Source organism: Neophocaena asiaeorientalis, unplaced genomic scaffold, assembly GCF_003031525.2.
Source record: "Neophocaena asiaeorientalis asiaeorientalis breed wild unplaced genomic scaffold, Neophocaena_asiaeorientalis_V1.1 scaffold37, whole genome shotgun sequence".
NCBI classification, from domain to species: domain Eukaryota; kingdom Metazoa; phylum Chordata; class Mammalia; order Artiodactyla; family Phocoenidae; genus Neophocaena; species Neophocaena asiaeorientalis.
Genome location: NW_020174269.1, coordinates 6,598 through 21,778, shown reverse-complemented (window position 1 = coordinate 21,778; position 15,181 = coordinate 6,598). Strand labels below are relative to the sequence as shown.

Sequence of the window (15,181 nt, the reverse complement as noted above, 5' to 3'; positions counted from 1 at the left end):
TTTTGGATCATTTGGTTGCCATCTTGTATACTAGTACCACATAATATTGGAACCCATTTTTTGTATTCTTGTGTGAGATCACTTGATTCCATGATCATTTGAAAGTTTCATGGACTTTAAGGAGCCTAAGTGGGTTGATATCATCTGTAGATGAGTGGTCACTTGGGTGAGACTGCTTTTCATTGATTGGCACTAAGAGGTGTGTTTTTTTAGAGTGAATTTGTTCCTGATTGGCTAACGTTCAGAAGCAAGGGGCTGTCACAGGTTGCTTGACTTGCAAAAACTTGTTGATTTAGCTGAGTTTTTGTCTATTGAACAGGTTTAAAATAGTTCTGGTGGCTACATGTTGCCAGTGCTATAGAAAAAGCCATCATAGGAATGTGGGAACTTAAAAATGTTTTCAGATTGTTTATAATGAACATTTTAAAATACTTTTATAATCAGAGAAAGTACTATTATTCTGTGTTGGAGGATGTCTAGAAAGATGAGATTCACCCCTAAAATGAAAATGTCTTTATTGTTTTATCTGAACATAAAATTAATATTCATTGTAAAAAAATTAAATAATATAGAAAGATGTAAAGAGTGAGGGTCACTGGTTAATGCCGTCACCCAGAGCTAGTCACTGTTAACATTTTACTATATAAATTTTTTCAACTTTTATGCTTACCTGGTTTGAATCCTGGTTCTTCATTTAATAGATTTCTATATTGGTCAAGTTACTTAACTTCTCTGTGCTTCAGTTTCTTCACCTGTAAAACAGGAAAGGTAATACCTGTTCATTGAGTTGTGAATATAAAATGAATTAATCTAAATATAACATGTAGAACAGTGCCTGACACATAGTTAAGTGTATAAATATTTGCTATTATTACCATATAATGTCCATTCTAAGACATCTGTTTTCTATTTTAAAGTTTATGCAGTTGGGACTTATCTTAACAATTGAGGGTGGCTTACAATTGGCAGGGTTTTTTCTTCCTCTCTTTGAGGTCTGTAAAGTTATGGTACATCTTACAATTGGTGGTTTATCTTAGAGTGATAAAATACAATATATGTGTATCTTTTTTATTAACACAGAAGTGCGATCATACAGTGCATACTGTTTTGCACCCTTAAAATTTTTTACAAGGACATATTTTCAATGTCAAGTACAGATTTACTTAATTATATATAGTGACCACATAGTACAGCATTATATGGATGTACTGTAATTTGTTGTACTGTTCCTCTCTTAGTGGAAATTTTATTGTTTCATTTTTGCTTTTGTGGAAGATTTTGATTAGTAGAACTTGGGAGAAAGTAGGATTGATAAACTGAGTGGAGATTGAGACAAAAAATCAAGTTATATTTGGGGACTCTTCCTTGTTTGACTTTAAAGGAAGATTATGGGCTGTATTGAATACTGAGTTAAGGATTTTAGGTTTCGTTTTTAAGATTTTGTGGATCTATTCAGCACTGAAGAGTAATTGGAAATATGTTTTTTGTTAGTTTCACCTATAACCCTGTCAATATAGTACAGACGAATCAATTGGTATCATCTTAAAATGGTGTGTTTAGCATTTTATCAAGGATAAAGATGCAAAAAGTATGTTCATTAAGTTTTCACTTGTGTCCATGAAATTGTGAAGAACAGCAAAATAGGTTGGATTAAAGATTAAGATCTAAAATTATCTGAGGAGGGTGCCGTGATGTGTTGAATTTAAGTTGTTGAAAATGTCTATAGGTAAGTAAGATATTGCCCTCCTTTTAAAAGAAGAAACCTCACTAGGACAATTACTCGAGTATGGATTGATTTAGTCAGTAGCGCATTTAGAAAAAGTATATGGGTTTTGTTTTGTTTTTTGCGGTACGCGGGCCTCTCACTGTTGTGGCCTCTCCCGCTGCGGAGCACAGGCTCCGGACGCGCAGGCCCAGCGGCCATAGCTCACGGGCCCAGCCACTCCGCAGCATGTGGGATCTTCCCGGACCGGGGCACGAAGCCGTGTCCCCTGCATCGGCAGGCAGACTCTCAACCACTGCGCCACCAGGGAAGCCCTCGCTTTTTTTTTTTCCAAAATCTTAACTAGTTTGTCTTGCTTAGACTTCATTTGTAGTTTGGAGTGCTGTACTGAAAAAAATATAGACAAATTGAGTGAGTTCAGAAGGGAACAGACAGAATGGTGAAGGAACTCAAAACACTGCTGTGTCAAGGGAAATTGGACTGTAAGGGAGAGAAGGCCATGACAGTTGTCTTTAAAGAAGTCCAGATTGGTTACTGTGATATAAAGTATGGCACAGTATAGCACTGTTTTCCTTTTCAGCATTGATTCTACCTATTTCCAGCTACTTCCCCTCATTTCCCATGTTCTTTGAACATTCCATTAACTTTTAGATATGTACTATGGGGATATATCAGAAAATTAATCAAGCAATGGTATCTGAAGATATTTGAGAAGGGAGATACAAGCTACAAGCAGTGTCAGAAGGAAGCAGTCGAAGAATTTCAACTCAAATTCCAATTTTCATTTAATTTTTCTGCTCATCATAATTTTGTTATAAATTTAGTGATTAAATTGACTTTGCAGACGGTTTTCAGAACACACTTCCATCCTTTTGGAATTTTTATTACATTAAATTGATATTGTCACACATTATTCTTACTGAGCTGAAAATACCATGTAATGTATATTGGAATGTGACTATTACCATAGAATCAGAGTTGGGCCTCAGCACCTTTTGACAGATGAGGAAACATAAGCTCCCATACCATAGAGTTAGTGGACAGAGCCCAAGGTCTTTATATTATTTGTATCCCTCATTTTGAAAATACTGTTCCAAATCAGTTAATGTTTTAATATTCTTGTATGAGTTTTGCTCAAGAACTTTTTTTCCCATCAAGAGGAAGCACAACTGGATAGGATATTGCTATTGTGGATTGGATTATTAAAATGCTTATTACTTCACAAGCTTTTTCTGTTTCTGTTCATTATCCTACAATACATTATCTTTATTTTACCATCTGGGCTATGAGCAGGTTCAGTTATTTAGTTCAGGAAAGTTAGTGTGGATTTTAGTATAGAAAATATTAAATGTCTAATTTTCACTCTGGCTAGGATTAACTTATTTTTTCTTATTCACAGATCAAGAAGTTAGTATATGTTTACCTGGTCCGATATGCTGAAGAACAGCAGGATCTGGCACTCTTGTCCATAAGCACTTTTCAGCGAGCTCTGAAGGTAAATAATAGAGTGAGTAGGCAAATAGCTGCAACGTTTCTGCACAGTTGAAGGTGTGTCATTTAAAGAAGTGGAGCAATAATCCACTAAATGGTACAGTCATGTTTTGAAAGAGTTAAAAGGCCTCTCATGGTCCCTATTCAATGCCCTTAGAAAATAATTTATTCTTATAATCAACTGGACTTTGCCTTGTATGTTCCTTTATGTTCGATATAATCATTATTGTGCCTCAAAGAGCTCTTCATCATTACACCAACTGGTTGTTGAAAGTGTACAAAGAGGGGACATGACTTTTTTTAAAGATAAAATTTATGACCTGCAGCATTTTGTTATTATGAAACTCTAAAACCCCAGCATGTTTAGTAATATATGATCAAGTAGAATTATAACCATTACTTTTCTTGTTAAAACATTATTCAGAATAATAAACATTTATTTAATTCTCTTTTTCCTTAGCCATTTCCATATACTGGGTATTTAAATTAAGTAGCCTGGTTTTCTTTGTTTTTTTTGCTATTGTTGTATTCCATCCTATAAGCACCTGTTAACTGTATCATAAAGATGTATTTAAAATATTGAAAACTTGAAATTTTGATGAATATTTTTGTACTGTCTTTAGGACCCAAATCAACTAATTCGTGCAAGTGCTTTGAGAGTTCTATCAAGTATTAGAGTGCCAATTATTGTACCTATTATGATGCTTGCTATTAAGGAAGCTTCTGCTGACTTATCACCATATGTTAGGAAGAATGCAGCCCATGCGATACAAAAATTGTACAGGTTGGTACTTTGTAAATAATACCAAAGATCCCTAATGTTGTGTGGAATGTTAAAGCCCCTGGAGGCTTATTTTATTAGCGCTTATAACTAGTCTGTCCTTAAACTAAGTAAACTCAGTGGCTGTGTTTCCCCTGCCCACAAATATTCTTTAGACATCTTTAATTTTGTTTTGGTTATAGAGACCCTAGGCAGGTTTTTATTTGTGAGCCTGTTAGGGCCTGTGATAATTTATGGATTTTATAACTTAAAAATAATCAGAAGTTGAATTATCATTTATATAGTCCATCTCTCATTACACATACACATATGTTATTAGAAAATTAAGATTTTTTTTTCCTGTTTATTGCAGGGTAGAATCTTAAGTGTGTTATTGTCTCAATTCACTTTGTTACCCTTACCCCTTCTTCCATCTTTGATCCTGCTGCTCCCTTCCTTGCCTGATTCTTTTCCAGAGCTATTTTATTAGATATTATTTTAATACTGATTTTTAACTATAGCACCATACCATATTTATATATTTATTAAATTATCGTACGATACCTTGATCTCTCTGGAAAACATATTGCCTAAATAAAATAATTATTATCTGTAATCATTTGGTATTATTTTCTGTTACCATTTATTCCACAAACTTTTATCAAGATCATTTTGTGTTTCTAGTGTTGTGTTACATGCATAAGATGTATGAAAACGATAGAGAATGTGGTATCACATTCCTATTGAGGTTTACGAAAAAAATCAAACGTATGCCAAATAATTAAAGGCAATCTATAATTGAATAAGATATTGCTATATGATATATATGTACATACAAAGGCACACCAACAATGCCTTTGATAGGATAGGGCTCAGGATTATCATATAGGGTTTCATAAAGTAAAGATGTAATGAAATGGGATTAGTTAGGAAAGACTGGAGAAGGGAGACTGTTGTTGGCATATTAAAAGGTTTGAATTAAAAGGTTTGAATGTTCAGATAATTATAATGGTCAGCAGAAAACTTATATAATGTTTGTGAAAAGTAAAAAATCATTTTCTTAGGTTAACTGTCAGACAAAGTTATCTCACACTTCTTAGTCTTTATCCTTTCTTGTTATCAACTTACAAAATAAGATCCAAGCTCACTACGATAGTTTAAAAGCCCATCACTGGGCTCCATTTAACCTCTCTTTGTCTTGAATTTACAGTCTCGTAGCTCAGTACTGCCTATTAGTCCTCTACATAAAATGTTTTTATCTCATTACCATCTTTTGTTCCTCCTTTAGTCTCTACCTAGAATATTTCCTACTTTTTCCAGCTCTAAAGTCAAGCTGTTTAAGATTCATCTGAGATGTCACTTCCCAAAAGAAACCCTCCACAACCTTCCTGCCTCCATTGATGTCCTTCTTTATCCCCATAATCCCTTATATATACCTCCATTATATGGTATGATTATGTTTGGGACTGTCTTTATTAGACTGTCTTACTTATCTCTGTATGCCCATCGTTTAGCTTCTCAATAAATGAACAGTTGAATTCTATGCTAGGAAGAAATTATATTATTAACAATATTTCAGTGCTTACAGCTGCTATTTAGATGCATCTGTCAATTCTGTGTGTATGTGGGCCTTTGTTTATATTTCTTGGTTTTAGATGGCAGGTTTTATTATACATGTCTCTATCAGTAAACTAGAACGGTACAAAATTCTTATTTGGAAATTCTGTATACATTTTTTTGACAATTATGTGTCCATGCTCAAAAATGATTGCTATCCTGTTATTTTCCCCCCAGTTAAAAAAAGATTTTGTGGTTTATCTACTTGCAATTACTTTCTTAAGGCTTTCCATCTTCTTTTTAAGAAGTAGATTTGTTCTTTAAATATTTTCTTAACAGTATTGGTATCTGGGTTTAATTAATATGAGCAAGTTTAGATAGAAAGATTAGGACACATCTGTGGGAAAAATCAACCCGTTCCACTTTAAATTTGTTTTCTGTTTATTTTTGTCTAGACATAAGTCTCCCCCACTTTAAAATTTTTTCAATATCCTTGAAACGATTAGCTTCATTTAAAGTTAGAATTAAAGGAAAAAAAACTTAATGTAAAATTTTTTTCTTTTTATGGTTTAGCCTTGATCCAGAGCAGAAGGAAATGTTAATTGAAATAATTGAAAAACTTCTGAAGGATAAAAGCACAGTAAGTAATATCTTTTTTTTTTTTTTTTAACATCTTTATTGGGGTATAATTGCTTTACAATGGTGTGTTAGTTTCTGCTTTATAACAAAGTGAATCAGCTATACATATACATATGCTCCCATGTGTCTTCCTAATATCTTTTTATGTCCAAGTAAAATTGTGCTTTATTTACATAGTATCATTTTACTGTTGTATATTTGATATAATTGTTCTTATTGATTTTGAAATGTATAAATATTAATGGAGCTCATTAAAATCCTTGAAGAATAAAAATGTCCAGGTAAAGAGAAAGATTGCATTTGGAATTTTAGTTCGTTACATGTTTCTTCATCAGAATCTGAAGAAGGGAAAGTTGGGGAAAGAAAATTCTTTTTTTAACCTGTGGCTAAATTGTTGACTGCTTTTAAGGTCAGCTTTTTTATTTTAAGCAGTGATTTATTAGGATTTTTAAAGGCTGAATCACTTGGGAACAAATAATTATTTTAAAATGAAGTATTCAGTATTAAAGAGATAATGAAAAATTAGAGGAGTGTGTTTTAGTATTACAAGTGTGTTGTTTTTTTCTTAAATACTAAAATGTTTTCATATGTATAACGCTGTTTTATTGGCTGGGTAGAATGATCTTACTGGGTAAACTTCCCATCTTTTGGGAATGTACATGTCTCTTCCTCCTTCCTATTCCACTCCTATTCTTTGTGTGTAGTGACATGATAATGGGGTCTAGAAATAGGGATGATGCATGCGGTCTCTGAGCAGACCTCTGGAGGAGCTGGTGTAATGATATCTTTGATGGAGGCTTCTGCACCCATATATATGGCTCAAAACTATTCAGGAAAAGGATTCCAGCTCATCTTAGGATGGTATCACCCAGGTGCACGTATATCTGTATATAGCAGCTATCTGATACAGTAACCACTAGACTCATATAGCTATTATTATATGGCTTAGCATATGGTCTGTCTTGGAGAATGCTCAGTGTGTATTTGAGAGGAGTGTATTGGGTTGGCCAAAAAGTTCGTTAGGGTTTTTCCATAAGATGGTATGGAAAAACCCAGCCAAACCTTTTGACCAACCCAGTATATTCTGCTCTTTTTGAGTGGAGTGTTCAGTAGATGTCTCTTGGGTGTAATTGGTTTATAGTGTTGTGCAAGTCTTCTATTTCTTTGTTGATCTTCTTTCTTGTGGCTCGTTGAAAGCAGAGTGTTGAAGTCTACTATTGCTATAGAGCTGTCTATTTCTCCCTTCAATTCTGTCAGTGTTTACTTCATATATTTAGGAGCTCTGGTATTTGGTGCATTTGTATTTATAATTGTTTTACCTTCCTTTTGTCATTGTAAAATGTCTCAATCTCTAGTAACAGTTTTTGTTTTAGGGCAGATTTTTAGGGCTTATAATTTCCCATGTATAAAGTTTTTGTTTGTGTTGAAAGAGCTGTTGTATATAAAATCCTCAGCACGTGCCTGACACCATAAAAGGATACATAAGAAACAAATGACTCAAAAAGAAATGTAAAGAATACAATTTCTTTGTAAATTTAGAATGTCTGTTCTTGGGTTCTGACCATTTATTTCCAAAATACAGTAGAAAAAAATATTGTACTTGTTCATAGTAGGTCTTTAATAGTTGTTGAATAATTGTGAGAATTAATTTGTTAATATTCTTGGTTATAGTAATTAGGTATTTTTTATTATTTTCAGTGTTTTGCTTCCCAAATGGTGTGTGTCATGCTCAGAGTTCATGGGTAGATCCTTTGGGAGCTTTGACTGTCTTTCATTTATAAGGCACTCTTCATTCCTAAAGTGTTATATAGGATACGTTTATTTTTTAAAAATTAAAAAACCACCTATTTTCTATCCATATGAAACAGCAGTAGTTTATACTGAATTCTCTAATTCCAGAGCAAGAGCACAATGTTCCTTCCAGTGTCCTACCTTTTCATATTTGTAACTTCATTTTTTCCAACATTAAGAAATGTGACTTGCATTATCCACAATATATTTACTTATTTACTCAGTCCCAGAATGCAGATAAAGTATTGTTTCAGAATTGCTAGCATGTACTCTGCGAAGAGTAGTGAGATGGGGACTACTAATTGAGTTAAATATTGGTTTAGAGTTATATTTATTGTTAGCCTTACTTCTTTGAATGCTGTTGTAAATTGAAGTCGCTTTATCATTGTATGGTTGAACTTGTTATATTGTTCTCTAAGAAAGCTATTGATTTTCTGTGTGGTAATTTTATATCCTGCTTCTTTACTGAATTCTTTTATTGTTTGATTTAGTTTTATCTTTCAATCTCCATTTGTTTTATTCTGGAAAATAAATCATATCATTTGCAAACAGATAATTTTACTTCCTCTTTTCCAATACCTATGACTCTAATTTTTCTTGTCTAATTATATTGGTTTTTAACTTTAGTACAGTGTTCAATAGTAGTGGAGATGGTGGACATCCTTGCCTTGTTTTAGTTTAAAGGAAATGCCTGTAATGTGTCTGTGTTAAGTAAGATGCTGACCGTGAGGATTTTCTCTTTATCTTTGAAATATAGTTTTACCTGGTGTCTCAGGGTTAGTTTATATGGGTCAATTTTTTTCCTAGTACCCGGTGAGGATTTTTAAAATATAGATTTAGAATTTATGTTATTTCTGGCAAACTGTTGTTGTTGTTGTTTAAGATTAAGTTTTAAATATTAATTCTGTTCAACTGTTACTTTTTCTTCTTCAGGGATTTCAATTTTCTCTAAGTTGGATCTTCTTTGCCTGTCTTACATTTCAACCATTATCTCTCTAAACCTTTTTACTTCTTTATCTCATTTTCATTCTTTTGGTTCTTTTTTTAAATGCCATTTCAGTTGTTTCAGACTGTCATAGATCTTTGTGAGGTTTTATGATGTATACATGAAAGATAACACTCTGGGATTTAGGACTTATTTTTCTACTTATATATAATCGAACTTTGGAGATTCCCTGTATTTTAATTATGCTTAGAGCTTAAGTTTTAATCTTTTTGCTTTTTCTGAGTTTGGGTTGAGAGATTCAGATTTCCCTAGGTACCATTAACTTGTCTACCCAGTATTTAATTATGTTTTGTGAATGTTTTCTGATAAATTTTTCCTTTGTATGGTTATAATTTGATGTAGAAAGGTTAAAAATATTCTGATATCTATATAGATATTTATGGATCTTATCTTTACTGTTACTTTTTCTTGTCATGTATAATATATTGAAGGGATACAGCTATATTTCTTCCCCCCCAATTAATAATGTTAGTATTGACATTTGAAATCAGTAATCCTAAATCATTTTTGTTTAAAAATTTCCTAATTAAATGAACCAGGTCTAATTTATTTCCACATTTTGGAAAGGAATTTATTTGCTGTCAGCAGGAGCTTCTTGGGATCATTATGATGATGATGATAACATTGCTCTTGCTACTGATAAATATAAATTTGAAAGGTGTTAACATGTTTAAAAACTTTTCTTTAACCTCTGTTGATTATGAGATATACCTTCTGTTGCTTCTTTTAGCCTAAAGGAAGATTTTCTTGAAGTTGAGATCTCAAAGAAAATTAGTTGTGTAATTCTCATGTTAAGGAAAGGTGGAAATAAAAAGCTTATTACAATATAATAGAAATGTTTTTCCCTTTTACTGGAGAAAGACCAGTATTTGTCATATGAATAGTCCTTTCCCCAAAATAAGTCACTTTGGGGTTAGGAATACAGTTATGGTAATGTAACTAGAAGAACATTTTAGAGTTACTTAGATAACTGTTATCTGAAGGTATCTGTACATTTTAAAAGGTATAATAGAAACTTACAATTGTCAGTATAATTGAAAGGGAACATTTTATTTATCCTTGATCATACCCAGTCAACTGTTATAAGTTTTTTTTAATATAATTTCTTCATTGTATATTCCTAGATTTATCATTTTCATCATATTTTCTCTATTTAACATATCCTAAACACTTTTCTTCTTTATTGAAAACCTTTCCTAATGTTCAGGTGTAAATTCCTTTTTAAAATTTATAATTCTTTCTCTTGTTTTTCTTTAAAATGTAGAAATTCATACTTGTTGAGCAATTTAAGCTTTGTAGTGAACCTTCTTTCTTTTATTTAGAACACCTCAAAAGGTGTTTATTTCCTTTTCCTTTCAGGTTAATTTTAAAGAAATCCTTTTGTAGCATTTAACTTTCTAATAGAAAACAGAGTTTCTTAGGAAAACAAATTAGGTCAGTGCCTACTGAAAATCTGAGTTGTTTATATTTTTTTGATGACAGAGTTTCTTCTTAATTAGTGAATATATTGGTAGTTCATAGCTAAGCTGTGAGGGTAAGACACCATTTTATAAGTTATTGGTTTAATGTTGGTAAAAGCTTCACTATTGTGGGCAAAAAAACACACCTCTTCGTTTGTGCAGATGTTTTATTGTGTTAGATCTATTATCCAGCTATTAGAAGATAAATGACTGATCTTTCCCATTTTCCATGCCTCAAGAAAATTGAAATAAGAAGGGGAATATCATTTGGGCTGTATGATTAGGGCAGGTTGGATGGCCATTAATTTAAGAGAAGAAAATCTTGGCTGCATTGGCCAGCTTACACCATATTATCAATCAAACCTTGATGCACTTCTTGTGATGACCCAGCACTCTCAGGTTTTTGCAACGTTAATTAGAATTCATGACAAAATAGATGCAAGGAAACGTTTTGTACCCTTCATAATTTTATAGAAAATTTATTGTTATTAGAGGAACCATTTGCTTAGTGTGATTTTTTTCATTACCAGCTTGTCAACTAGCATAGATAATCTGGCGAAAATATGAACTCCATAGATGGAGTGTCACTTTTGTTGATGGTTCATGTAGTTTACCTTGGAGCACAGCTAATGGCTGAAGTTCATAGCAACAGCACAGAAAAACGTGACAACCAAGGGAAGATAAATGAACCATGTTTATTGCTTTAATATAAAAAATACGTAAATGGAAAACTGCATTTGAATTTGATGAGTTCATTGCTAGTTTTCTTGGAGTGATTTATTTTTCCCCTTATATAAAAAGCTACTATTGACACAGTGAGATGGAAATTAACTGTCTGTTTTTGGGAAACCAAAATTTTTTTTTTCAAATCTGAGTAGATCATTTTATTTTAATTTTGTAAGTTGTATAGAATATTGAATATTTAATATACCAGAATAATCAATTCTTCTGGCAGTGTTTAGGCTAGAGTCGATTGTTAAAACCATATAATGAAATATCTAAAATCATCAGTTTTATTTTGTAAAGGTTCTTTTCTTTATGTTCTTCCTAATTATTTTTGTGTTTCCATGAACTTTATCTTTACGTAAGTAATGAATTATTTTCTTTCATTTTCATGTTATTTGTTAATACTTTAGAACTATTTTGTACCTGTAGCTCTTGTTTTGATAAATTTAGTACCATGTAGGAGCTGATTTTCCTTTTAATTCTTTGGTGTCTAAACATATTTGAAAAAGATAATCTCTAGGTTTGGGCAGAATAACTTGATTTTACATAGTATTCCTTAAATTGAAATTTTGTTGAATTCCCATTTCAATTTCATAGATTATTTTATTCTAAGTGGTATTATTTATTTTTGTACTTTAACACCCTTGCCAATTAAAAAATATGTATCTTAATATAAGATTGACATATATAAATATAAATGTATTTCACAAATACTGTGTTACTCTATAGTTTGATGTCGTAAGTTTAGTTGTTTTAAGAGATTTTTAAATGATAATTCTAATCTTTTAGAAATATGATTATCACAGAATATAATTTCTGAAGAGTGATTTGTGCAGAAGACATCAAAATGTGGTGTTGAAAACACAAACATAACTTCCTTCCCATATCAATAGCACATAGAAAATTATACATATAATACATTTTTATTTAGTTCACACAGATAATCAATTCTTTGCTTTTTCGATTGAGGTGCCTACATGCTGGGACCAGCAGGCACCAGTACATGGGCAGGGCTGGAGTCAATAAATGCAGCTTCACGTTTATACTGATTGGTAATTCATAAAATCCCCACAGGACTGGAAACTTGTTTAGCATAATAGCAAGTCTATATTCTGAGCTGTTTTCTTTCAATTGTATTGTTGGTTGCACATTAATAAGCTAAATGTCAGCCAAGTAGAGGGACACTAAACACTAAAAATATGAATATCATTGTATCTAATATTTTTCAAAAAGTACCATTTCAGTAAGTTATATTTCTATTTAATTGCTTATTTTAAGACATTAGGGAAATTTTAGATACTAAAATGAAGATCCCTAGTGTTCAGAAAGAATATGATATTAATTTACTTTTTCAAAACCCTATTATATTGTGGGCTAACTGCAGACATACCAGTGTACCTATATAAAAATATTTGTATATTATATATTCTGCTTAGCTTGTATCTTCATACCAAAGAAATCTTAATTTCACCACTTTGCAAAAACATGGCAATTCCAAAAACAACATTTATGTTTCATTAACTGGTCTTGGAGAAAGCTACCTTTTGTTGGTAATATATTATTTCAATTTATACACATTATTATATAAGTAATAATAATGTTCTAAAATTTTAGCCAGTATTTTTTCCTTGTAAATAAATTATATCGGTAAAAATTAACAGGTTGATTAAAGTGTGTAAGATTTGAAAGTATTTTTATACTAAAGACATTTAGGAGGTCCTCACACGCTTTAAGATAAGTTCATTGTGGAATTGTGGTCATTCTCATTTTAAACTGATATGATACGATCCTTGTTATTGTACTAAATACTGAATCTTTAGATTAGAGTTCAGGTAAGCTTTAAAAATGAAAACTGCATGATTAATATGTCTAATCCATATGTGAACAATTTATTGAAATTTTATGTGATGAGATAAAAAAATATGATTTTTTAATGCTAATACTTCTAATTCAAATACTTTAGAAAAGTATTCATTTTCCAGACATGTTACAGCTATCAAAGTTATTCTTTGAGGGAGTGACTCTTCAAAATTTGTTATTCAAACAGGAACATTTTATTAATCAAATGACTGAATACTTTTAATATTGATTGCCATAACACTGATTGCATCTCTGTAATGCCTGAATGGAATCCTTGATGGAAGGAAAACATTTTTTAATGAGTTACTATTTCTTTCTTTTCTAGTTGGTGGCTGGCAGTGTTGTCATGGCTTTTGAAGAAGTATGCCCGGATAGAATAGATCTCATTCACAAGAATTACCGCAAGCTATGTAATTTACTAGTTGATGTAGAAGAGTGGGGGCAGGTTGTCATAATCCACATGCTAACTCGATATGCTCGTACACAGTTTGTCAGTCCTTGGAAAGAGGTAAGTGTTGAATAATCTTACACTTAAAAATTATACTAAGAAAATGGTTGAGTTTTTTAAAATGTGTACAAAAAATTAAGAGTAGAAAAATATAGAAGTCTGCATGTTTATGGAGGACTAATTTTTCTCATGTTCTTTTGGAAAGCAGGAAACCAATATAAATGCAAGGATAATTGTTCGTTGTTTTGGCACTGATTGATGCATATTTAATGGCATAGTGTATAAACTTTTAGTATGAGGCCTGGCAAGAGCCCCTTGTTAGGAGTGGCAGCATGATACAGTGTTTGCAGTGACATTGCCAGATCATGGATATTTTTGTTATTAGTCAGTTTCATACCTTTGAGACCCACCTGTTCCAGGTACTCACTTGTGAAGTAGGTAATGTGACTCTAACATAAGTTAATTTATACCTAAGATAATTTCTCACCTTTACAGATAAATTATTGTTGAACTTTTTTTTTTTTTTTGCGGTGCGCGGGCCTCTCACTGTTGTGGCCTCTCCCGTTGCGGAGCACAGGCTCCGGACGCACAGGCTCAGCGGCCATGGCTCACGGGCCCAGCCGCTCCGCGGCATGTGAGATCTTCCCGGACTGGGGCACGACCCGTGTCCCCTGCATCGGCAGGCGGACTCTCAACCACTGCACCACCAGGGAAGCCCTATTGTTGAACTATAAAACTACTTTTTTGTAGTTTTAAATTTCTAAAATATGTTTGTTTTACTTTTTTTTTCACTTAAGCTGGTAGAATTTTAGTAAAATTATTAAGTATATCTTACAGTGAAGTTATTTGTTTTCTTTGTACAGATTAAATTAGAAGCATACCTTACTCTTTTCATTATATTAACAATTTAGAAGGCTTTATTACACAGTTTGCAATAGAGATCTCTCAATGTATGTATAAGATTTAAGTGTAAGCTTTAAGTTGTTTAAAGAAATCATTAAATATTACAAGTATAGCACTCTCATTCATTCTAGTCTTGAGATATTTCTTTTTTGTCTTTTTAAAAATCAGTATTATAGATTTTAAAAGCAGTATAGAAAGTAAAAGACCAGATATCTCCCAATTATGTCATAGTGTTTTTTATACAAAGTTATGAATAGGCTTTGATTGAGTGTTCAGTACTAATTGCTTTTGTTAATTAGAAATAATATTAAAGTGAGAGAAAAATGTATATAAAATGGAAAAATGTTCATAATTCTTGCTTTAGGTGACATGTCAAGTTTTCTGATATTTAAGGAGTTTAAATGTTTAAAATATTCATCAATGTTTTCTGCATTTACTAAGTATTGTTAGTATTAAAAAGTATTTAAATTTTAAAAAATATATCTTTATCCAGAAGGCTAGCTGTAATATTGACTCTATCTTAATTTTAGTATTTAAAAAGTGATTGGGTTATTCTACTTAAAATTCAAAGTATGTTTTAAAGTATTTGTATGTAAAAGTCTAATGCCACATAGGGCTCTTAGATTGATGAAATTTTATCATTGAACGAAGTAATCTTGATGGCACTTTTGCTGGATTAAGCAACATGTCCATGCTGCAAGTGTCTTGCCCCTTTTGTGTCAGTGGTAACTTTGGAGAGAGATTTTTGTTGCTAATAGCTATCTGTTTGATTTCAGCCAGTTCCTTTCCAGAATGCTATTCAGATATATTTTTTCTT

General features: G+C 32.0%; 1 protein-coding gene across 1 annotated transcript in view; it reads left to right on the top strand.

The window, feature by feature from the left end:
* LOC112406730 (AP-3 complex subunit beta-1-like) overlaps window positions 1-13,536 on the top strand; it is an 82,994-nt gene extending 69,458 nt beyond the window's left edge. Inside the window, exons 4-7 of the mRNA XM_024755672.1 lie at window positions 3,123-3,218; window positions 3,838-3,998; window positions 6,105-6,171; window positions 13,339-13,536. Of these exons, the coding sequence (XP_024611440.1) occupies window positions 3,123-3,218; window positions 3,838-3,998; window positions 6,105-6,171; window positions 13,339-13,536 (522 nt within the window). The remainder of the gene's footprint in view (window positions 1-3,122; window positions 3,219-3,837; window positions 3,999-6,104; window positions 6,172-13,338) is intronic.
* The last annotated feature ends 1,645 nt before the right edge of the window (window positions 13,537-15,181 follow it).